The 24,565-nt window shown below is 47.7% G+C and overlaps 1 protein-coding gene across 2 annotated transcripts; it reads left to right on the forward strand.

Annotated features, from left to right (window-relative positions):
- Positions 1-1,406: 1,406 nt before the first annotated feature.
- On the forward strand, positions 1,407-23,474 carry Znf180 (zinc finger protein 180). 2 transcript variants are annotated; one of them, XM_041653369.1, is made up of 5 exons: positions 1,407-1,751; positions 5,397-5,477; positions 11,132-11,206; positions 16,043-16,163; positions 20,252-23,474. In XM_041653369.1, the coding sequence occupies exons 2-5, from the start codon at positions 5,427-5,429 to the stop codon at positions 21,946-21,948; spliced, it is 1,944 nt and encodes a 647-aa protein (XP_041509303.1). In that variant the 5' UTR covers positions 1,407-1,751; positions 5,397-5,426; the 3' UTR covers positions 21,949-23,474. The 2 variants fall into 2 exon arrangements, with proteins under 2 accessions (XP_041509303.1, XP_041509302.1); XM_041653368.1 differs by lacking the exon at positions 1,407-1,751 and adding an exon at positions 1,831-2,059.
- Positions 23,475-24,565: the final 1,091 nt, after the last annotated feature.

The raw sequence follows: 24,565 nt of genomic DNA on the forward strand, positions 1-24,565 counted from the left end.
CAAGTGTCTTTAGTAGAGGAAACGTGCCACATGGGGCTCCAGAGGCCTTAGTAGGCTCCAGAAGCTAGAGAGACAGTTATGGAGTAGACAAGGAAAGGCGAATGGTTGGAACAGGTGGAGGGAAGCAGCAGCTGAAGAATCAGACTCTAGAATCTGGAATCAAATTTTATGAGTGGCAGAAGCCAGCACAACAAATGCCTCTCCTACCTTAGGAGAGGCAAATCTGCAGTTTGGTTAGGAGGGGCAGGGAACTCATTTATGCCAATGCCCGGTTTCGGTGCCAGATGAATAGAAACAAACAAACAAACAAACAAACAACAGCAACAAAAACAAGGCATGACAGCCCTTAGGTATGTTTTAACTACACGGAGAGAACAGCTTGAGGCATCTGGGAGGGTTCAGATTGAACCCAGACGTGAGTGGAGAGAGGGGAGTGGGAGAGCAAGAGAGAAAGAGAAGAGGGAACAAATAGAGAAGCCAAGAACCAAGAGACCAAAAGAGTGCTTGGGAACCAAGGGAGTTTATATAGGAAAGAGAAGCTGGGAGGAGGGGGGAGGAAGAAGCGAAGGCCAGCCCCTGGTAGGCAGAGGTTTAGGATAGGGATTGGGGTGAGAAGGGCTGGAAGAAGCCACAGGTACAGAGTTACACTGGGAGAACTGACCAACAACCACTTGGATATGTTAATAGGCACCTCGGTCATTGTCCCAGGTTTCTTTGAGAACTAACACCGACAACTATCAAATATAAAATTACAGAATTTTAAAAAAATCCTATTTATAAGATGGGTGTGGTGGCGCATGCATTTAATCTCACTCAGCATCTGAGAACAGAAGGACGTGGTTCTCTGTGAGTTCCAGGCCAGTCAGAGTTATATAGAGAGGAAAAAAAATGCATTTATCTGTCTGACTGTGTGTGCGCGTGGTGGTCAGAAGACAATTTATGGAACAATTCTTTCCCTGCACCCAGTGGGTTCGGGAATCCAACTCGTGTCAATACTCTTGGCGGCCGGTGCCTTTATCCGGTGAGCCATCCCGCCGGCTCAGTCAGGACTTTTTGAACTGTGAAATGGGAACGCCGCCAGTCTCCCAGCTTTGCCAGCTTTGCCAGCTTTGCCAGCTTTGCCAGCTTTGCCAGCTTTGCCAGCTTTGCCAGCTTTGCCAGCTTTGCCAGCTTTGCCAGCTTTGCCAGCTTTGCCAGCTTTGCCAGCTTTGCCAGTGTTCAACCGAATTTCTAGTCTGGCTTAGAGAATACTTTCCCCAATTGGCCACGCCCCACGCGTTCCTGCTCCGCCCCGGACTGCCTGGTGGGCCTCTCAAACGCTGGGACGAACTGCGCCGCCGTTCGAGGTCCCGCCTCTCGGTGCTGAGTCCTCCCAGTAGCTGCGCACGCCGCTGAGACTTGTGGGAATTGTAGTTCTACTGAGCTGATGCCACCCTCTTCCGGGTTTAGCCGGCAGTGCAGCCATTTGTGTGTGTGTGTGTGAGTGAATGTGTGTATGTGTGTGTATGTGTGTGGTGAGTGGGCGCCGGCTGTGGCCCGGCTTCCTGGCTGGACTCAGTCTGCACGGAGCGACCAGTTTGATGCTGACTCGAGGTGGAGGCCAAACTTGCACCACTTGAGTCATGTCGGATATGCTTCAAGATCGGGACAGGACGCTGTGAGCCCAAATTTGCTCTGACGCTGAGTCGTGCTCTGCTCAGGCCGGGCCGGGCCCACAGCCCGGCCCACACTGCGTGATAGCCGACACCCAGGTTGGTAGGAGCTAAGAGGAGGCTGAGAGTGCTCGGTGTGCGCATGCGCAAGGTCTGGGCGGGAAGCTGGACGCGGCTATGTCTGAGAATGGGGGTTCTGGCGTCTGAGTTCGGACTTCTGTGGGTGGCGGAGGTCTGTGGAGACCGAGCTGCCGTGACTGTGCAGTGCGCGCATGCGCGGATGGTGGGACTTGTTTGGGACCGAATATGTCCAGAAGCATGGAAGACAGTGCGCAGACATAGTTATGGGGGAATTACTTAGACGAGGTGTTCTCGCCCCGGAAAGACAACATGGCGGGGCCTCTGAGGTAAGGAGAATTCAGGTCTACGTGGCACAGTAGGGGTTACCTTACTGGTTTTGGAGGAAGGAGAGAGCTTCGAAGCCACCTAGTTGAGTTGTTTCTGCTTGTAGTCAGGCTGCCTGCCCCTTGATTCTTGCCTGTCTCGGGGAGCGAGCGGAGCGTTTCGTGTTTCCTGGAGGGAGTGTGTGACCTTGATGTAGGGAGGATGGGCCTATTTAGTCTACTGAGTCTGTTGTAAGCTGTGACTCCTATCGCTCCTAATAACTGAGTCTGGTGGCCGTCGGTCTGAATGCAGGATCAGCTTTGGCAGTAGGGAGAGAGGCTGGTGCAGAGGTGGGTGTGACGTGAGCTATTTCCCAGCCGCCTTCTAAAGTACGGAGAAGCCCCCTCCTGCGGTGCCTATTTCGTGGCGAGCCTTCGAGTGCCCGCATTCTTTTTCCTAGAGACCGGGGCTGCGCCACTGTTCCTGTACTCTTGAGCTAGTGTTCGTGTCGGAAGCACCAACCAACATTCTGGGAACGTGGTGCTAGGACCCCTGGCAGAGACTGGCCTTGCAAATCTGGGGGTGTCCTGCTTGTTGGAGATAATATGTAGCTTTTGTTCCCAGATCAGGCATGATGACAACCAACCAAAGAAACGGTGACACCCCGTTTTAGCCTGGTGAGCCAGGGGGGTTGTTGTTGTTCCTTACAGAGGTATGGGTGAGGGCTTGCTTACAGGAGCATGGATGACTCGGCCACTGAAACGCCCATGAGGGATGACTCAGGAGCGCTGCATCTCTGCCTCTTCCCCAGCCATTGCTATGGCCTCTAGAACCTTGAGGAATGGTGCGTGCGTGCGTGCGTGCGTGTGTGTGTGTGTGTGTGTGTGTGTGAAACTCAGAGTTTCCGCTTCTGGGATTTTTAAGTTTAGTTTACTTCCTGAGTCATAGCCTCCCACCTCTGTCTAGGAGGGAGCATTTCGATTGGGAGAAAATGGCTACAGGAGAGCAGGCTGGAGTTCCCGGTTCTTGCCCTAAGACAGGCAATGTTGCTTGAGTAAATCAATCCTTTAGACAGCCAAGTACTGGACTGAGAGGGTCCCAGGGCCTAGCAGAGGGTTCCAGGTAGAATGCGCCCTTGTTAGGTGCCAGAGTTAGAGGATATTGACCTGAATCCTGGCTCCCTTGTAGAATAATACAGGCTTCTAAAGTGCTCAGGTTGGGTAGAGACTCCAGCTTGGAGGAGGGATCTGCATCCCTAAGGACTTTCTCACATCAGCTGCCTTCTGGGGGGAGGTGGATGCTACGCAGAGTTGGTATTGCTGGGACCTTTGCTTTGGACTCTATTCTGCCTTCAAGCAACAGAATGCTTAGGTTTGGAGGAGGGTAGGGTATAGAGGATGGGGAAGGACCAGGTCCCATGGGAGCAACTGTAGCACAGGCTTGAGAACCCCAGGGAGCCAAGCGCTGGGGTGCGAGGAGTGGCTCTAGAGCTGTGTGCTCAGATTTCGGTAATACTGTATTTTAACTGCAGTTCCACAGGCATGCAGAGCTGGTGCCTGCAGGGCCGTTGTGACAGCTGTGACTCGAGGCATAAGGGGATTCAGGTTCCTATAAGAACCCCACCCGGGTGGAACTCGGGTGGTTAGGGGCTTGCCTAGCATGGACGAAGCCCTGGGTTCCATCTCTAGCAGTTCATAAACCAGGTCTGGTGGCACATATCTGTAAACTCAGCACTCGGGAGGATGGTGAGTTTGAGGCTAGTCTAAACTACATGAGACCCTGCCTCAAAAAACCAAGGAATCAATACCGAAACAAAGTAAAAAAAAAAAAAGAACCCGAGAGTGGCAAAGAGCCCAGGGCCTGAATACAAATCCTGGGTGGGAATCTGCTGGGGTAAAAGGTGTGTGCCACTGTGCCCTTAGACATGGATTTTATAGACACAGTGCTGGGGTCTTTGTAGAGTTCGATGTGATCACAACAAGTTGATGCCCAAGTCTGGGGAAAGACAGGGTCTTCCTGGGACTCAGGTGCCCAGGAACGTGTTAGAACGGGAATTTGGGAGGTTGAGAGAAGTGGGTGGGGCTCCACACTAGTGCTAGGGTAGTGAGAAAGACAAGAGTGGGGGCTGGGCATGTGCCTTAGGCACAGACTGTAGCATGCTTCGAATCCTGGGCTCCATCCTCAGTGCTGCATAAACCAGCATGGGGGTGCTGTGCGGTTGAGTGCCTAGTTGGGATTGGTCAGGTGCTGCCCTGGTTTCAGAATCTATGACATCCAGTTGGCACAAAGACAGCCAAGCTTCAGGGATACAGGTGCTGGTGCTGTTTCTGCCAGAGCTCCCCCACTCCCATCCTGCATAGGCTATTGAAGCTTTAGGCCCAGAGCCCTCCAGATCAATGGAGGAATCAGGTTCAGTCTAGAAATGAGGGTCTGAGGGTTTGGCTAAGAATCTGAGCCAGATTCAGGTCAGATGGTGGAGGGAGGGACTGGGGTCCTGCCTGGATAGAAAGGCGGAGACTCTGGAAGGTTGCTGAAAGATCTGACTTGGCCAATGAAAGGGCTGTGGTGAAGTCAGTTCCTGGGAAGGCTGGGCTGCGTCCCAAGCTTGGTCCATGTGGCCAGTGGCAATGGTTCCTGGTCCTGGAGAGGCTGGGACTCTGCCCCGAGCATCATCCATTTGCTCAGTGGCTATGGTTCCCGACCCTAGAAAGGCTGGGATTGTGTCCCGAGCTTTGTCCGTGTCCTCAGTGACTATGGTTCCTGACCCTGGAAAGGCTGGGATTGTGTCCTGAGCTTTGTCCGTGTCCTCAGTGACTGTGGTTCCTGACCCTGGAAAGGCTGGGATTGTGTCCTGAGCTTCGTCCGTGTCCTCAGTGACTATGGTTCCTGACCCTGGAAAGGCTGGGATTGTGTCCCTAGCTTTGTCCGTGTCCTCAGTGGCTATGGTTCCTGACCCTGGAAAGGCTGGGATTGTGTCCTGAGCTTCGTCCGTGTCCTCAGTGACTGTGGTTCCTGGCCCTAGGAAGAGCTAGGGGCTTGTGGATGCACACTCAGGGCAGTCAAGTACATAATATAAAGGAGTCCTTTGTGTGCTGGGTGTTCGTGGGGCTCCCAGGGACCAGCGAAGGTCCTCACTGGAGCTGTACATTTTGGTAGTGGGCAGAAGGCCATGTCTGATCATGAGGTAGGCTTACAGGGTGGAGGGAATGAAGGAACAGATTGAAGCTATGAGGATTTAGCCTGGAGGAGGAACTGAGGAATTCTTGTTTAATGCCAAGTTGGGGCTTTAACTTCTAGAAGGGGCAGGCTGGGTTGGAGGTTGGCGGTGCAGGCTGTGCTCAAGAGCATTTGTTTGTGCAGCTTGGCACCTGGCTACACCTGGAGGAGACCATGGAACAGCAAGATGAAGAGTCCCTGGAGTCTCCGCAGGCCTGTGTGGAGGTGAGTGCAGCCACCCTTCCCTGGTAGCCTCAGCTCAGTCCTGCCTGGCCCTGCAGCCTGAGCCTTGCAATCAAGTCTCTTTGCAGTATTTTAAGGAATTTGGTCCCTCATAGGCGACACACTTTTTTAAAAGATTAGCCAGCGTGCATATGTGCACATGTACACTGTGCCTACAGATGCATGTGCAGAGGCCAGAAGAAGACACATGCATTATTATGCAAAACCTTTATTAAATCCTTTAGGTACCTCATTCTGCAATGCCTTGAAGTAGTGTCTAAGACAGTACCATGTGCACATCTTCATGCGTGCCTACAGATGCATGTGCAGAGGCCAGAAGGCACTGGTGTTCTCTGTTACTCTTTACCTGTTCTTTTGAAAGAGGGCCTTTCTCTGAACCTAGGGATGGTGAGAGTTTCTTCCAGATTGAAGTGTTCCTCTGAGAGGGAGGGTTCAGTAAATAAAATGTCACCGGCTGACAAAGTGGAAACTTGTGAGGGCTGGGAGGGCTCCTTCCTTGGCCAGAATGGAAGCAAACTCCACCTGTCGCAGAGTTGACTGTGAGAGGCAGGCTGAAGAGGAGAGCCTTTGGGCCTGCCGAGCTGCCTGCCAGCTGTGCAGAGAGCTCCGGGATGTAGCTGCTTTGCCAGTAACCCCAGAACAAACTCACTGCTTCGCCAAGGTGGACTTTGATACATTTGTTACTTTGGTATGCACAGGTTCCCTTTCTGGCATGAATATGTGTATGTTTCATCTCTCCAGGAAAAGTCTGTCATACGTCAAGAGCTAGCGTTTTTCCAGATAGGCTGGAAGCCAGTAAGTCCTAGTGATTCTCTGCTCTCTGCCCCTCGGAGCTGGGTGACAGGTGTGGAGGGGACACCTGGCTTGTTATGTGAATTCTGGCACCTGAACTTTTAACTGTTGAGCTCTATTAACATGTGTCTTAGGGTTTCTATTGCTGTGAAGAGACACCATGACCACGGTAACTCTTACATAGAAACACATTTAATTGAGGAGGTGGCAGCTTATAGTTCAGAGGTTCAGTCCGTTGATGCCATGGTAAGGAATGTGGCAGTGTGTAGGTAGACATGGTGGCTGGCCACATCTTGATCAAAAGGCAGCAGGAAGTGGACTGTCTCATTGGGCGTGGCTTGAGCATATATGAGACCTCAAAGCCTGCCTCCATAGTGACACACTTCCTCCAACAAGGCAACACCTCCTAATAGTGCCATTCTTTTGGTCCTATGGGGGCCAATTACATTTAAACTAGCACAACATGTTACCGGATAAGCAGAACTTTTGAACCACACTATATTCTGGCTAATCACTAAGGTCTCTGTAGGCTTCAACCAGTCAGCTCAGGAGAAACTCGTCTCTAATTCCCAAGCCACGTATTTATTGTTAAAACAGTTTAGTGACAACTTTAAGTGCCTTCTAGATATTATGACAATAAAAAATTTTATACATGTACAGGTATAAAAGTCTTAAATATGAAAGGTTCTTAGTGTTGCATTCATCACCCAGAGTCATAGCTGAAGGACTTCCTCTAACCTGTGGACTAGCTCAGCTTTCCTTCCCTTTTCCATGCCTGTGTCACCTCCAAGTTCTTTGCCTTCTTTTGTGTCTCTGTTTCCTACAAATACGCTGAAATCCAATATGCTATTATTTTTATTATGTTTTTATTGAGAACTTTATCCACACACACTACCATTTTGATCATACTCACCTCCCAGTACTCCTCTTATGTCTCCTAGATTCACCGTCGCATCCCCATCCTTCCCATCTCTGTGTCCTGTTTTTTAAATAATCCACCAAGCCTGGTTTGTGCTGACCATATACTTTGAGTGTGGCACTATCCACAGGATTATGGTGAACCTACCATAAACTACATCGTTAAAGAAAGCTAACTTTCCCTCCAATAGAAGATGCTATATCAGCAGTTTCTCAGGCAGGAGAAGTGGCTCAGGAGCCAGTTCCCGCGCTCCGTGGCTTGATGTGCAGGTCTCATGCATGCAACAACAACTGCTGTGGTACATGCGTGCAGCGATTCTGTCTTGTTCAGAGGACAGTGTTTTGTTCCGGCCCTCACTGACCTGTGACTCCTACAGCGTTTCCACCTCCTCAGCAGTTGTTCCTGAGGCTGCAGTGCTGAGCATGGCACAGATTACTCTCTGCACGGGAGTCAGTTCTGAGCTCCTGTGTCAGTCCTTGCACTGTGCAAAACAAAGAAACCCGAAGGTCTTTGTGGAGGTCTGAGAGCTGCAGGGAGCTGTGGCATAGAGATTCGGATTTAGAGGGCAGTTTGTTGGGATACCCATTCAGCAATTGGAGTAATAGGTTCACCTCTGGGGTGTGCGGGCTCCACAGCCACAGCCTATGAGCCACGTTTACAGTGCTAGGCATGCATTTCCTCCTTGAGAGTGGGCCTTAACTCTGGCAGAAAAGCAGTTGGCTAGCTCTATTATATCCATACCATTCTTGTACCTGTAGGCATAAAACCCAGGTCTGCATATGTACAAGTATTTTGTGTTAATTATTCCCTCCCTGCTTCTCTTTCCTCCCCTCCCATTCGTCTCTACTTAAACTTCCCTTCATTTATTCTCCTCTAAGGAAGTGGGGTACAGCACACAGGTGATATGAAGGACAAAGGAGAGGAAGCTTCCTTTTGAAAATTGATTTCAATTTTGAGATTATAATATCATTACATCATTTTCTCCACCCTCAAACCCACCCATTTACCTCTCTTTAATCTCTTGCAAATTTATGGCCTCTTTTCCATTAATTGTTGTTACATGTTTTTATTATATGTGTATGTGTATATATATAAACAATATTTTTCTACGTATAACCTGCTCAATTTGTGTAATGTTACTTGCCAGTTAAATTTGCCCAGTTTATATGCCCTAGCACCTCCAAGTTCCCTACTGCTAGGGCAGAATCACGAGCAAATGGCTAGGAGGTGCCCCAAAAACTGTCTAGAATCTCAGCCAGTGCTCTGACTGCTGAGTCATCTCTCTAGCTCCAACTGTGTGTGTGGTGGTTTGAAATAAAATGGCCCCCAAAGGGAGTGACACTATTAGGAGGTGTGGCCTTGTTGGAGGAAGTGTGTCACTGTGGAGATAGGCCTGGGGTTTCAGTCTCATTTATATTCAAGCCATGCCCTGTTCAAGACAGACCACTTCCTGTTGTCTGTGGATCAGATGTAAGAACTTTCAGCCCCTTCTCTTGCACTGTGTCTGCCTGTATGGCTGCCCTGCTTTCCATCATGATGATAATGGACTAAACCTCTGAATTGTAAGTGAGCCACCACAAGTAAATGCTTTTGTTTGGTCTTGGTGTCTCTTCACAGCAATAGAAACCCGAACTGTGATAGTGTTTATTCTTATCAACTGTTTCTTTATTGTCTGTCTTTTTAAAAGGATCATTTGTATACATATTGAGTTTGGGTCATGTGTGCGTGTGTGCCTCTGCATCAGATGTCCTTTGTCATTCTCATTCTCGTTCCTTTGAAACAGGCACGTTCCCTCAACCCGTGGCTTGCATTTTGTAGGCTAGGCTTGGAGACAGAGGTTCCAGCAATTCTTCTGGCTCTGTCCAGCTCTGAGCAGGACGTAGACATTTATGGTACAGCCTGGGTTTTGACGTGGGTGCTGGGATCCAAACTCTAGTCTTCTTCATCACAGGCCCATCTTCCAGCCCTCTGTTGTTGGTGCTCTTAGACATAAGCAGGGTCTCATAAACCATGCTGGTCTGTAACCAGCTCTGTTGCAGAGTATGCCCTTGAACTTCTTGATCCTTTTGCCTCCTAAGTGCTGGGTGACAGTCACGTACCACCATCCCTGGCTTAATTTTGAAGTTAATTTGTTAGTTACTTTGTCTTGCCTGGGGAGCTAGCCTCCAGCAACACAGGGCTCAAAGGGAAATCCATGGAGTCGACATACTGTGACTGTTTTATCTGAGGGGTAAGGGAAAAGACACTTATACACTCTCTTGATGGTTTCCTTCTTTGTTCTTCTTCTGTATTCTCTTTCTATATTCTGTCTGCTTATTTTTCTTCTACAGCTTATGTACCCCAACAATATCTCTCAGGCAATATAGAAATTACAATGTGGTTACATCAGTTTTTCAGGCGAAGGATTATAATAAATATAGGTGCAAATATATATTTTTTTAATCTCCCTTACATGATTAAAACAAAGTCATCCCAAGAACTCACATATATTTACATCTAAGTAACTTGTTATAGATTAACAGTGTGAGCAAGCAGAGTATTTTTCTCAGCCATTTCTTTTACTGGCAGGCTGCATATCGTGGTTATTAAGAATCACTTTGTTACTTATACTGAAAGGTAATCTTAAAGGAACCACAAACCTAATATATTGAAAACAATCAGTTAGCGCTACTCTAAATATTCAGGGTTCATGTCCATTCATCGGTAGTTTCTTATATCAGGAGATTGAGCGCAGAAATGGGCACAAGGAATTAGTCATCATCTTTGCTCACCCACCAATCCTAGCAAGGAAAGTATGTCAGCTAATAACAGTTGGGCTGCTTTGTGTTTCTGGCCCTAACCTAATGAATCTCTAGCTCAGCTATGTGAACTTTATATTGTTTTCTAGGGTTTTTCACCTCAGAGGCTATTATCGAAACATTTAATCTAACCCAAAGTTACTTTCGGGCTTTGTTTGAGCTGTATTGCACACAGAAACTTGTGAATGCATCTTTCAACATTAAAAGAATTCGAGCCAGCCTGACACCTGGGACTCATTGGTTTTTCTTTTTTTTTTTTTTTAAATATTTATTTATTTATTATGTATACAATATTCTGTCTGTGTGTATGTCTGCAGGCCAGAAGAGGGCACCAGACCTCATTCCAGATGGTTGTGAGCCACCATGTGGTTGCCGGGAATTGAACTCAGGACCTTTGGAAGAGCAGGCAATGCTCTTAACCACTGAGCCATCTCTCCAGCCCCTCATTGGTTTTTCTTAGTCATTAACCTGACCTGCAATTTATGGAGATCCTTAGGTGAAACTCATGAGCCTGAGCTGTGTGACATTTCCTTGCCTATATTTTTAATCATCAGGACTCTATTTAAACTAACATTATTTTTATCTGTTAGACAGTACACTTCAGAGGAGGTCATCTTCACAATAATTCACAGGTAAAAATGCGCAATAGAATGGGATGTTTCCATGAGATAAACACTACATTACAGGCGGTGGGAATCTCCCCACACCCATGTACACCTTGCCAGATAGCAGAGAAAGATGGCAGTGATAAACACATAAAGGCACAGCAGAAGCCAAAGACATTCTGGAATCTGTGGTCTCGGGACCGTGCCGATCCAAGATTCACTCATCAGGGATTCGCCTCCTGGTGGACTGACACCCCAAACTACAGTTGCCACCTTCCGCTCCTTTGACATGGCTCTGAATTGCTTCTGGTTTGGTTCATGCTAGGGTCTGCATTGCCTGCTTACTGCTGAGTGATTCAGGAGTTTTGGCAGGGGACAGGACAGGACAGGACAGAGCTCATGTGGAGGGAGCAGAGATTGGCAGTTGGATGCGGGTCAGATCCTGTTGACCCACCATGGGGGTTCCAGGCTCAGCTTTATTCTCTGATGGGTCCCCTTTGTCTCATCTGCTTGGTTTCTCAGAACTTTGTTCTACCCCAAGAGATGATCATCGAAGTGGAGGGAGAAGATGCTGGGTCACTGGACGTCGTGCCCCAGGTGAGTTGGGCAAGGCCATTCCTTTACCTGGAGAGAGAGTGTGTGTGGCAGTGAGTGGTAGCGGCAAGGTCAAGGGAGCTGGGGCAAGGTCAGAGCGGGAGAGAATGAAAACAAGGTTGGGCAGGCTGGTGAGAACTGGGTGAGGCCTTTGGTGTGCATTCACAAGGGCCCACGTGCCATCCCACCTTTCTAGAAAACTGGGCATTGAATGCTTGTAATCCCAGCACTGGGGAGGTGGAGGCAGAAGGACCCCTGGGCTCGCCAGCCAGTAGGTCTAGCCATAGTGGTGAGCGCCAGGCTCAATAGAGACCCTGTCTCAAAAAAATAAGATAGAGAACAATCGAGAAAGAGTTGACCCAGGGTTCACACATACGTGCACCCTCCACACACAAGAGTGAGCAGCTTTTCCAAGAAACTTGGATAAGTGAAGGGTTCAAAGTGCAGAGCTGCATGGATTCTGCAGGTTGAGGGGCTGAGATGCGAAAGGATTAGACTTGAGGCCGGGCATGGAGCTCAGTGGTGGTGTTTGTTGGCATGCATGAGGCCCAAAGTTCAATCCCCAGTGCCGCAGGACGGGAAGAAGACTGGGCCCTGCTCACTGGTGGCTCTGAGAAGGATTTAGTGGGGAAGAAGAAATGGAGCGTCAGGAAGCAGGAGCTGAACTGCAGAGTACAAAGCATTCTCTTCTCAGAGAGGCCTGCTTCAGCTGGTCTGGTCTCGGCATAAACTGACTCCTGCATGGAGGAGGATCCAGGGCTCTCTCAGGCAGAACACTACAACCATTCCTGCCTGTGAGTGGTCAGATGAGAGGGAGGCTGGGTCTGTAGTGTAAAGATGCTTGACAAGAGTGGAGAAGGCAAGGGTCAGGGAAGATGGTTCAGTGGGAAAGGGCACTTGTATGCAAGCCTGGACACCCAAGTTCAAATCAATTGATGCCACTGTAAAGGTTGTAGGGCAGAGATAGGTGGGTCCCAAAAACTTCCTAGCCAGCCAGCCCACCCAAAACAGTGAGCTTCAGGTTCAACAAATGACCCTGTTGAGGAATGAGGCGAGCATGATCAAGGCAGATATTAAATGTGTCAGTTCTAATCCACTAATCTATTTCAACACATGGACCAGTGGCATCAATGCAGAAATTGGACCACAAAATGCCCTGGGGGAGAAAAGCTGCAGAAGCAGCTGCAACTTTAAAGCTAACAGCCACTCTCCCTGTGGTTATCCTTGCTGCTGCCCCGGGGGCCAGCTGCTGTGTTGTACAAATTCTGATACTAGCGTCTCCACTACTGGGTGTGTGCTGTGCTCAAGGAAGCCAGGGGAGGATGTAAAGTGTCTCCCTCAACCACCCTCTGCCAACAGGATGTCTCAGTTGAACCCAGAACCCATGTGTTGCTGTCTGTGTACTAGGGTTGGAGGTGGCCGCTACACCTGCCACACTTCTACATGGGTCTGGGGATCTGAGCCCTGAGCCACACAGTGGTGCAGTGAGCATTTTATTCACTGAGCGTCTCCAGCCACACGGCTACTGTTTAAGAGATGAATTGCTTTTAGCCTTCTCTGGTCACCACCTTGTGGATTTATTTGATCCTCTCATCATACTTATTTGTTCATTTTTTGACATTTTTTTGAGGTGGTGTGTGTGTGTACACCACAGTGACTGACTATGTGGAGGTCTGAGAATAATTTGTGAGAGTCAGCTTCACCTTCTACCATGTGGAATTTATAGGACACAGTCAGGCTGTCAAGCTTAGCAGCAAGCGTCTTTTTTTTTTAGACAAGGTCTTTATGATCCCTGGCCATCCAGGTCCTCAGACCCCCAGTGCTGGGCTTAAAGACATTCATCATCATATCCAGCCGGCACCCAGCCTCTTTACCTGCTAAACCGACCTGCCCGCCTTTACTTGATATTTGCATGTGTTTTAGACAACAGGGTGTGTAGATATTAGAAGGAAGCCTGGATTAGAGACTTAAAGACCCTTCAAGGTGAGAGTTCAACCCAACTGGCAGTTAGCAGCTTGCATTTCTGAAGCCTGTTTTGTGCTAATTGTTCAAAACCTTTGAGACTCTGGTGAAATTGACGAGCCTAAGAAAAATGCACAGAGACAGCATGTGCATGCAGTTTCTTGTGATCCCGGTCTCATGTCCCCAAAACTGTCTGGTCAGTTTACAGAGCTGTTGGTGAAGACATTTGTTTGTGTGGTGTTCTGTTTTTGTCACTAGGAGGGGTCAGCAGCAGCACTTTCTTTTTGGGTCAAAATTGCTGCCCCGTAGACTTGGAAGAGCTTCTTACCTGTTTAAAGTCGTCAATCCATGAGTCGTTCTTTGTGTTTTATCTGTTATCACTGGTGCTGCCAGGGAGTGAATATAGGATGTGTTAGGGATATTTCCTAATGTGAGCTCTCTGCCACTCAAAGTCCCAATCAAGCCAAATCAAAACAACCCAGACTAAGAAATATCCAGGTTTAATGGGATTCTGTGCTCTCAGGTGGCCCCAAGGGGGAACTGGGAGGCTTTGAATATGACCGCCAGGAGGAAAGGAAAGGGACAACTTGTTCCTCTTTTGGGAGTTCATTTAAATACTCAGTGGAAGTGGTCCTGACTTCAGGGGTCAGGACCTGGCAGGCTGGGATTTGGAGTCCAGACCAATATAACTCCAGCCTGGGGGCTGGGGGCTACGCTCGGATGCTTATGTGCAAAGTGAGTGCTTTGCTATGGAACACACACCAACCCCTCACTGGGGGATTCTAGTCAGGGGCTCTACCACTGAGCCACACCTCAGCCCCTCACTGGTGGATTCTAGGCAGGGGCTCTACCACTGAGCCACACCCCAGCCCCTCACTGGGGGATTCTAGGCAGGGGCTCTACCACTGAGCCACACCCCAGCCCCTTACTGGGGGATTCTAGGCAGGGGCTCTACCACTGAGCCACACCCCAGCCCCTCACTGGGGGATTCTAGGCAGGGGCTCTACCACTGAGCCACACCCCCAGCCCCTCACTGGTGGATTCTAGGCAGGGGCTCTACCACTGAGCCACACCCCAGCCCCTCACTGGGGGATTCTAGGCAGGGGCTCTACCACTGAGCCACACCCCAGCCCCTCACTGGGGGATTCTAGGCAGGGGCTCTACCACTGAGCCACGCCCCAGCCCCTCACTGGGGGATTCTAGGCAGGGGCTCTACCACTGAGCCACACCCCCAGCTCTTCTTTCCTCTCTTCCACCTTAAAGTTTCTTCCGTATTTTGCACTAGTGAATTCCATTTAGAAATTGCCTTCATATTTTCCAAAACCAAACAGCAGTAATTTTTTTGTTTTGTTTTGTTTTTATGTCAATGGCCAGAGACCTTTTGGGTTCATGGGTCATACAGTCTCCTTGTTAGTTAGTCTCTGCTGCTATGTATAAATAAATCAGTCACCTGAAATATAGAAGCCGCAGGGAGTAGCTACATTATAATAAACTCAGTGATAAAATCAGGCAATGGGCCAGACTTGCCTGACAGCTGATTTTGCTAAGATGAAACACAGATCTCAGTGATCCACAGTAGTACAGCTTAGCAGAGCACAGGGTTACGAGGCAAAGAGACTTGGGTTTGTGTGTGTGTGTGTGTGTGCGCGCGTGCGCACGTGCAAGAACAAAAAAAAAAACCTCTGGCCACAGCATATTTGGGGGTTAGAGGACAGTTCCTGGGAGTCTTCTCTCCTCCCCTGTGGGCCCCAAGGTTGTCAGACTTGATGGCGAGTGCCTTTCCCCTCTGACCCATGTCACCAGACCCAGCAATCTACCCGCCAGGATATTTGCCAGGCCGTGGCCAAGTGACCTAGCCTGGAGTATGCAGCATGACAGAAACAAAGCTCTGCCCTAGGGTGGAAGGCTAGAGCGAGCCTGAGACAGTTCCTCTGAGCTCAGCACACCTATGTGGCACACGCAGGCTCCTGCTTCTCTGTCTTATACAGACACGTGATGGTACCAAATGAAAAAAACCTAGGGACTGGAGACATGGTTATGATTATGAGCACTGACTCTCTTCCAGAAAACCCAGGTTCAATTCCCAGCACCCACATGGCAGCTCACAAGCGTCAGTAAAACCAATCCCAGGGCATCTGATGCCCTCTTCCTGACTGTGCAGACAGGGTACACACCCTGCCTCTGCAGATAGGATATACATATGGTGTGCATGAATGCTGTCTGATGCCCCCTCTCTGCCTCTGCAGGCACTGTACATACATGATGCACATGAATACTAGCAGGCATGACATCCAGTGGCATAAAATAATAAACTGAATAAAATAAATAACTTTAAACTTAAAAAATTTTATTTTATTTATGTGAGAGTTTTGTCTGCATATGTGTGTACTACATGTGTTCCTCTTAGCTGTGGAGGTCAAAAGAGGATGTTGGATTCTCTGGAACTAGAGTTACAGGTGTTTGTGAGCCACCATCTGGGTACTGGGATTTGAACCCAGGTCCTTTGCAGCAGCAACAAGTGCTCTTGACCATTGACCTCTCCAGCAGCCCTAAAATAACTTCCTTAAATGTTGGGGAAATGGCTTAGTAGTGGAGTACTTGCCTATCATGTGTGAGGGTTTGGGTTCAGTCCCTACACTGAGATGGATGGATGGATGGATGGATGGATGGATGGATGGGTGGATGGATGGATGGAGAGAATTTGTATGCATCTTGTTCGATGTTCCTCTCTGAGCTTCTTCTGACCTCGGTTGGGATGCTTTGGATGCAGATATTCTAAGGATAATTGTCCTATAGTTAAAGCATCTGTCCATAAACACTGGAAAACAAACAAACTAAACCATGCCCAGCTAAACAGGAGTGTGTGTGCTGTTCCAGGAAAGTACAGACTTCAAGATTGTGACTGTGGACCTCACTGAGGAGGAACAGAGCATCTGGCACAATCCCCAGAGAACCCCAGAGAGAAGTGTGATCCTTGAGGGCCACAGGGACATGTGGGGTGAGTATGTAACTGGCTCCAAAAAGGGCTGTCTACTGATGCTTTCCCTTCCCATTAAGAAGGTGAGGGGCTCATCAACCAGGTTACTGGTTTTTCATTTGTTTCTGTGGTGAGCTCATGAACACACTGTAGCATGCAGGTGAAGGCCAGAGGGCAACCTACAGCACTGGCTCCCTGGCCTAGCACCTCAGGAGTCTTCCCTGATGTTCTTTGAGATGCTGCTGAGGAAATTGATTCTGGTATTCTCAAGCCAAACCTGGTCCCGGTGCTCCTGCATGTTGATTCTTTCTGCAGTCCTGGGAAACTCTTGGGGTGTTCTCTAGCTGATAGTGCACCCCTGTGCTGCCTTGTGGGAGTATTAGGGAGTGCTAGTGATCTGGAGATGCTGGGGGAGGGAACCCCAGGGCCTGAGGAACATGAGAACACTTGAAATTTGGTTGTATTTGGAAGCCTGGGGACTCTTGAAAACCTGGATGTGCTGGGGGCTGGCACTCTGGGTACTTGGAGCTCTGAGGGCATTGGCGGACTGACCATCAGTCATTTGGAAACCTGGTTTAGAAAACATTGATAATTCATATCCTCTTTAGCCTTGTAGAACTTAACTCAGGTGACCTCACTCCACCCTGGGAATGCAAATTTATATAAAGTAAAATTTATTAGCCGGGCAGTGGTGGTCATGCCTTTAATCCCAGCTGTTGGGAAGCAGAGGCAGGCAGATCTCAGTGAATTCATGGCCAGTTTGGTTTACAGAGTGAGTTCCATGATAGCCAAGGCTACAAGAGAAACCTTGTCTTGAATAAGCAAAACAACAACAATACTTATATATACAAATACACACACACACACACGTAAAATTTTTGGTTTGAGCTTGTTCAGACTTCACGGATTCTAAAGGCCAAACTCTGCGACCAAAGTTGGCAGTGATTTTCTTTTGTCTCTAGCCTGAATACCCAAAGTCCAGTATCTTTCACCAGTTTTCCAAACCACACAGTTTCCTAATTAAAGCAAGGTAAAGAATATAAAGAATTTACCAATGTATCTGTCCACTTTTCATGTGACTTTTCTGGGGAGATGAGCAGAAATGTTTATCCACCCTAGATTGTGCTCCAACAGACGAGCATATCCAAGTCCAGTGTCTTAGTTAGGGTTTCTGTTGCTGTGAAGAAGCTCCATGACCACGACAACTTTTCTTTCTTTTTTCTTTTCTTTTTTTGGCTTTTTGAGACAAGATTTCTCTGTAACTTTGGAGCCTGCCCTGGAACTTGCTTTGTAGACTGTCTGACCTCAAACTCCCAGAGATCCATCCCCTGTCTCTGACTCCTGAGTGCTGGGATTGAAGGAATGCACCACCACTACTACAGCAGCTTTTATAAAGGAAAACATTCAATTTTGGCTGGCTTAGAGTTTAGACATTCAGTCTTTTACCTTCATGATGGGAAACATCGCAGTGTGTAGGCAGATGTGGTGCTGGAGAAGGAGCTGAGAGTTCTACATCTTGATCCATAGGCAACAGAAGACTGTTTGCCATACTGTGTAACATGAAGATTTTGTAGCATGAATGGGGCCTGCTTGTTGGGGTTTCTGTCCCACCCAGTTCCCCACAGCCGGCAAGCCCCAAAGAAAATCACACAGAGATCTCTATAAGTTATAAAGCTGATTGGCCCATTAGGTCAGGCTACTTATTAGCTCTTGTACTTATATTAACCCATTATTCTGATCTGTGTTAGCCATGTGGCTCAGTACCTTTTTCAGCTGGCAGGTCACATTTTGCTTCTTCAGTGTCTGGACAGGAGTGGGAATAATCAACTCCCTCCTTCCCAGAATTCTCTTGTTCTCATTGCATCATTTCTATTTCCTGCCTGGCCAATCAGAGTTTATTTAAAACATGATTGACAGGTTACAGACAATTCTCCCACACCAATACTGGGAGTAACTTGAGCATATAAGACTTCAAAGTTCACCTCTGTGGTGACACACTTCCTCCAACGAGGCCACACCTACTCCAACAAAGCCACGACTTCTAATAGTGCAACTCCCTACGGGCAAAACATGTGAGTCTAATAGTGGTTCCTATTCAAACCACCACATCCCACTCTCTGATCATCATAGGCTTGTAGCCATAACAATGTGGAAATGCATTCAGCCCAACTGCTGTATCTTAAATGTAATTCCCTGTAAACTTGAAATAAAAAGCGGATCCCACACTTCCAACATCTAATGACAGCAGGACTGTCGCATGGAGGCCTCTTGTTGGTCCCCGGCTGCTCAGAACCGAAATAACCACACAGAAACTGTGTTAATTAAGTCACTGCTTGGTCCATTAGCTCTGGCTTCTTATTGGCTAACTTTTACATATAAATTTAACCAATTTCCATTAATCTGTGTATCGCCATGTGGTTGTGTTTTACTGTCTAAAGTTCTGGCATCTGTCTCTGGCAGGGCTACATGACTTCTCTCTGACTCTGCCCTTCTTTTTCCCAGCATTCAGTTTAGTTTTTCCTGCCTACTTGTGTTCCCCAATAGCTCTGCTAGAGGCCCAAAGCAGTTCCTTTATTAATCAATGGTAATTATAGCATACAGAGGGAAATCCCACATCACAGAATCTAAATTATTCTGTTAAAATGTAGTGAAGGGAGCATAGTGAGGAAATACTGGACCAAAACCAGCTGGGCAAACTTCAAACTTTGCATTTCTATGTCTGTTGTCAAAGTGCTTTTCAGATCTCCAACCCCTTTCAATTTGTTGACTGCAGCACACTTCTTTCTCTTGGACTGGTTCCACTTCCTGTTAGAAACTTTTTTCGGCAGGCATCCTACAACTCTGGATCTCTAACATCTTGGGGTCTCTGTACAGTTCAGGCATCCTATAGCTCTGGATCTCTGACATCGTGGGGTCTCCATGCAGTTCAGGTTTCATCTTCACAGCTTCCCATAGTGACCTTCCTGGGCCTCCATTCAGGGACACCCCGACACATGCCTGGCCTCAGCAGCTTTCTGTCCTTAGCTCTAAAGCCAGAATCATGTGGCTGAAGCTGCCAAGTTCTGCTGCTTGGTGAGACTGGAACATTGTCATTCCTTTTCACATGACCACGTCCAGCTTGGCAACTGCTGAGTTTTCTGGATTAATTACAGGAAGAGGGGTTAATAAACGGCAAATAGATCATCAAAGCTGCACCCAGCATGGAGAAAATTTACAAAAGCCCAGGCACCACTAAGGGGTTCCCACTTCCCTGTAACTTCTCTTCAGGATACATCTAGCTGGGTAGAAGGAGGTGGTGACTGTATTCTAAGTAGGGGTCTAGTGACTTTCCCACCTCTTTGGTTTGAGATAATGTTGCCAGCTCACTACCAGCACCATAGACCCCCACTATCAGTGTATCTTGTTTCATTACCATGATTACAGATCAAGGTGTTCTGGAAGTTATCACAGCTCTTGTTCCTAATGGTGGACTGTTGTGCTGTGCCCAGAGGGAGTGGTTCCATTACACCAGTTAAGAACCAGCCACATGGAGAACATTACATGTGCAGAAAGTCTGTTTCCAAAGCCCATTGGTAGTTGCTGCTTTCCTTGTCTTATGGACCATGTGTGACCATGTTTTCCTTGTGAGTTCATCATGTAGTACATCAGTCACTCATATTCTATATAAATTTCTAGTCTCTGGTGGCGCCACAGGAATCCAGGGACTGTACTCTGTTGCAGTACCTGCACCATCTGGAACCGCAGTCGGGCAAGGGTCTGGGGAGTAAAGAACACACAGAGACACGGGTCATTCTTGAAGCAAGACTGCCCATTTTATTATGTCCCCAGGCAGCTTATATAGTGTTATCCTTGATTAGTGGCCACACCCTAGCTCTGGGGATTTTCTACTGCAAGCCCTCTAGAAAGCACTTCCTTGCTTTCAGGAACTCTTGAGGGTCCTGTGCTCAGAGCAGCTGCAAGCATAGAAAAACAAATTGTTTACCTCCAGCAGGCAAAAGGTCATAGAAAGTTCAGGGTCTGAGGGTCTGCAGCTCCTAATACTGTATCAGGTGTTTGGAGAACTGGGATAAAAGTGACCAATACAGGTGTCTTGTTTTATTCTCTTCCAGACTTGCCAGCTGTGCATGGGATAGAAGAAACCACCTCAAAGCAGACTGTCTTTGATGAAGAAACATCCCATGGAGTGAAGACAGAGGGGTTGGCAAGAGAAGATCCTTGGCTCTCTTCCTGTGAAGAAGTGTGTGCATCCAAGGAGCAGCTGGAAAAGAAACAAGAAAAGCAAGAGGAAGCAGCCTTTACCCAAGGGAGAGCTGGCACTCCTGGAACGGTCTGCAGGAGTGATGAATTTGGCAGGATTTCGTTCCCCTTGATGCCAGTCAGAAACCATTTCCATAAACGGGCCGCACATGTTAAAAAGTTACATGGCGGCACTGTTGCGAACAGTCTTCAGAAGGGTAGCAATGGTGCAGATCTCTCCAAAGAGGAACACTGTGCAAACGTCTCTCCGCGCTTCCATCTCACTCAGTTTACAAGAACCCCAAAAGGAGATAAAGCCTATGAATTGAATGGTCATGTTCCATCTTTTGGCGGTGGCACACCCCTAAATCTACAGGAAAAGGTTCACGTAGAAGGTAAAACCTTTGGCTTTAAAGGGCGCGGACAAGTTTTGAGTCATAACTTATCCTTAAATGAACAACAGAGGATTCTTGAGGGCCAGGAGAAATGTAGTAAAACAGCCCTGAGTCCATCTCTTCCTCAGAACATGAGAAACTGCTCTGACGAGAAACGCTTTGAATGTAAGTATTGTGGCAAGTCCTTCAGCTGGAGTTCACATCTCATTGCCCACCAAAGAACTCATACGGGGGAGAAGCCGTACAAATGCAACCTGTGTGGGAAGTTCTTCACCCGGAGCTCACACGTTGTTTCCCATCAGAGAATCCATACTGGAGAGAAACCATACAGATGCAATCTGTGTGGGAAATCTTTTACCCAGAGGTATGTTCTTGTGGTGCATCAAAGAACTCATACTGGTGAGCGGCCTTATGAGTGCAACCAGTGTGGGAAGTCTTTCAGGCAAAGCTACAAACTTATTGCACATCAAAGAACTCATACCGGAGAGAAGCCCTACGAATGCACTCAGTGTGGGAAATCATTCATCCAGAGTTATAAACTCATCGCACATCAGAAAATCCATTCTGGAGAAAAGCCGTATGAATGCAGTCACTGTGGGAAGTCCTTCAGCCAAAGCTATAAGCTTGTCGCACATCAGAGGACCCACACGGGAGAAAAGCCTTTTGAGTGCAATTACTGTGGGAAGTCGTTCAGCTGGAGCTCTCAGCTGGTGTCCCATCAGAGAACACACACGGGAGAGAAACCTTATGAGTGTAGTGATTGTGGGAAATCTTTCAACCGCAGCTCACATCTTGTCATGCATCAGAGGACTCACACTGGAGAAAAGCCGTATCAGTGCAAGCAGTGTGGGAAGTCCTTCAGTCAGAGCTATGTTCTGGTCGTTCATCAGCGGACACACACCGGAGAGAAGCCTTACGAGTGCAGCCAGTGTGGGAAGACCTTCAGGCAGAGCTCCTGCTTCACTCAGCACCAGCGAACCCACACCGGAGAGAAGCCTTACGAGTGTAACCAGTGCGGGAAGACTTTCAGCCTGAGCGCTCGGCTTATTGTCCACCAGCGAACTCACACCGGGGAGAAACCGTACAAGTGCAGCCAGTGTGGCAAAGCGTTTATTAGCAGTTCTAAGCGCAGTAGGCATCAGGCCACTCACAGCGATGAGTCTTCTAAGTCCTGACTAGGTGGGAGCCCGAGTTTGAGTCCACTCCTCTCAGTCCAGCCCTCTCTGTTGTACCCGGGGGAAGAAGGCACACAGGCCCTTTTGGTACCCCTGTGTTGCTGGTAGCGAGGAGTAAGGCCTTTCGTCTGACAGGCAAGGGTAAGAGGCCCCTGGAGAAGAGAAGCTGTGACACCAGCCGAGGTGCTTTCTCGCATAGCTCTGTGCGGCAGCATCCTTAAACTGGTCTCAGAAGGAGGCTACCTACTGCCTGGCAGAAGTGGCTTCCCACAGCACTGGAGAAGGCAGAATCTAGACCCAGAGGAGGGGTCTAGTTCATATGCCCTCTTGTTTGAGAGTCCTGGGCTGGGCCCTGAGACACATCTTTCTTGTAAAGCTGACACTCTGTAAGTTTAGCTCAGAAGGTGTTCTAAAACTCCCTGACTTCAGAAGGTAGCCACTGTGAGGAAGCAGTCCCATCTTCCTGTATCTTGCCCTTCGTGCTACTGGCTCACTGAGCCATGTCCTCCCACCTCGTGTCTCCTCCCAGAATCCCCATGCCTGTTTACTGCAGGCAGATGTGCTTCTCAGTCCCTCGTTTATGCAGGCTTGACCAGTCAGGCTCCAGTCACAGCCCAGCCTTAAATCTCACTCTGTACCCTCCGGTCATGTGGCAGGAGCTGCTTTTCTATCGCAAGAAGCTTTGCTCTTCTGCCACCCTGTCTAGTCGTTCCTTTCGATCTAGAGACAGCATAGGAGCCACTGACTCAGAGTTACAAGTGGCCATTGAGTTTTCAGGGCCCTAGTCCTCTGAGCTAAGCTCATCTGAGCTAAGAAATAGGCTCCCTTGCTCTCAAAGCTCCCCACAGCATTGCCATGTATGCTGACCATAAGCTGGGTAGTTTAGGAAATTTACAAGCAGAATCAGGTGTGGACCAGCATGGAAGTAGAAACCCAAAACTCATCTCTAGTGAGACTGAGTCAAGATGATTGTGAGTTCAAGAGCAGCCTGCACTGTGTAGCAAGACTATCTCAAAGAAGGAAAAGCAAACTTGCCCTGTGTGTGCTCCTGCAAACAATAAATTTTGCTACTTTTTCCATAAAGTAAGTGATCAGTTCTGAATTTCAGATAAACTAAATCTAAAATTTATGGCTGTTCCCAAAAAGACTGAAATGCTGCCTGGTGGGTGTGCTGTGGCGACTTATAGGTTGTGGTTTTTGTAACTTAATATTGGAAAACAATATTTGACTGTCAACCTGCATAATTTTCCCAATTGTTAGTTTGTAATCTGCTTTGTACACTTCTGTTACAGTGAATATTTTCTATTACTAAGGTAAAATTACTGATATGAAATGAAATACTTGACAAGAGTATAGAGAATCTCTGGAACTGCCTTCAAAAATATTTGTGTATAGGTTGAAGTTGAGAAGGGATCATGGATCTATTTATTTGATACTGTTGCTTATGTTGTCATCTTTTGGAGATGCATGTTGTACTATAACAAATGGTACAAAGAATAAAAAATGATCAGAAGCAAAAAAAACAAACAAAACAAAACAGATCTCTCTTGTTTGAGCATTTAAAGAATGGCTAACCATATACCCCGGGGGCTTAGCGTTTCCATTGAGCTCCACCTGAGCCAGTCGCTCCCTAGGGTTCAGACTCTGGGATGCTCCAGATGAAAGTCTTGCACTGGCGAGGAGAATTTCCACTAACAAGCATCCTGTTTGAGGACTGAGGGCCTGGGTAATGCAGGTAGGCTTGTCTACTTATGTTTCCATGGAATGTTAAGGAACATTCCCAATGATGTTGCTGGCCCCTCCCATGGTATTGTGCCCCTGGGTATCCTGTAATAGTTTTCAGAGTGAGGGAATGGGGGCTGGGGAGATGGCTCAGTGAGGAGGAGCACTTGCTATTCTTGCTGGATTCAGTTCTCAGCAGCCACATTGTGCCTCACAACCATCCATAACCACAGTTTTAGGGGCCCAGCACCCCTTTCTGACCTCCCTGGGCACCAGGTACACACATGGTGAACAGACTTACATGCAAGCAAAACACACACATAAAAAATAAATCCAGGAATGAATTTTTCAGGTAAGCTTTGTAGCTACCACTTGAGGTGTTTTCCTCTTGTTTATTCATTATTTATTTATTGTTATAATTGCACGTGCCTTTGTGCACATGAGTTATAGGGCAACTTCATTTTTTATTTTTGTTTTTTGTTTCTCAAGACAAGGTTTCTCTGTGTGGCCTTGGCTGTCCTTAAACTTGCTCTGTAGACAAGGCTGACCTCAAAATCAGAGATCCACCTGCCTCTGCTTTCCTAGTGCTGGATTAAATATGTGCACTACCACCTCCCAAGAACAACTAACTTAATCTCAAAGGGAGTTGGTTTTCTTTCCATCATACTCATTCTGGGGATCAAACTCAGCCATTCAACTTTGTGGCAAGTACCTTTACCAAAATGAACTGTCAAAGTGACCCTTGGTTTCTAAAGATTTGCTGTGTCTATCCTGATCTTTGTCTATAAATGATAAATTTTAACACTATAAATTATTCTGTGCCTGAATCCTTAATCTCAGAAAAGTATTGTTTGTTTGTTTATTTATTTATTTTCTGAGAAAGGGTTTCTCTGTG

The sequence above is a fragment of the Microtus oregoni genome, unplaced genomic scaffold (genome assembly GCF_018167655.1).
Source record: "Microtus oregoni isolate MIOR12 unplaced genomic scaffold, Mior012 000006F_ref0000085, whole genome shotgun sequence".
Lineage (NCBI taxonomy): Eukaryota > Metazoa > Chordata > Mammalia > Rodentia > Cricetidae > Microtus > Microtus oregoni.

Excerpts from the sequence above, each read along its gene's own strand:
- Znf180 (XM_041653368.1), top strand. The coding sequence starts at position 1,925 with ATGCGCGGATGGTGGGACTTGTTTGGGACCGAATATGTCCAGAAGCAT. Across the intron at positions 2,060-5,396 it reads AACATGGCGGGGCCTCTGAG|CTTGGCACCTGGCTACACCT; the intron begins GTAAGGAGAATT and ends TTGTTTGTGCAG. Across the intron at positions 11,207-16,042 it reads CACTGGACGTCGTGCCCCAG|GAAAGTACAGACTTCAAGAT; the intron begins GTGAGTTGGGCA and ends GTGCTGTTCCAG.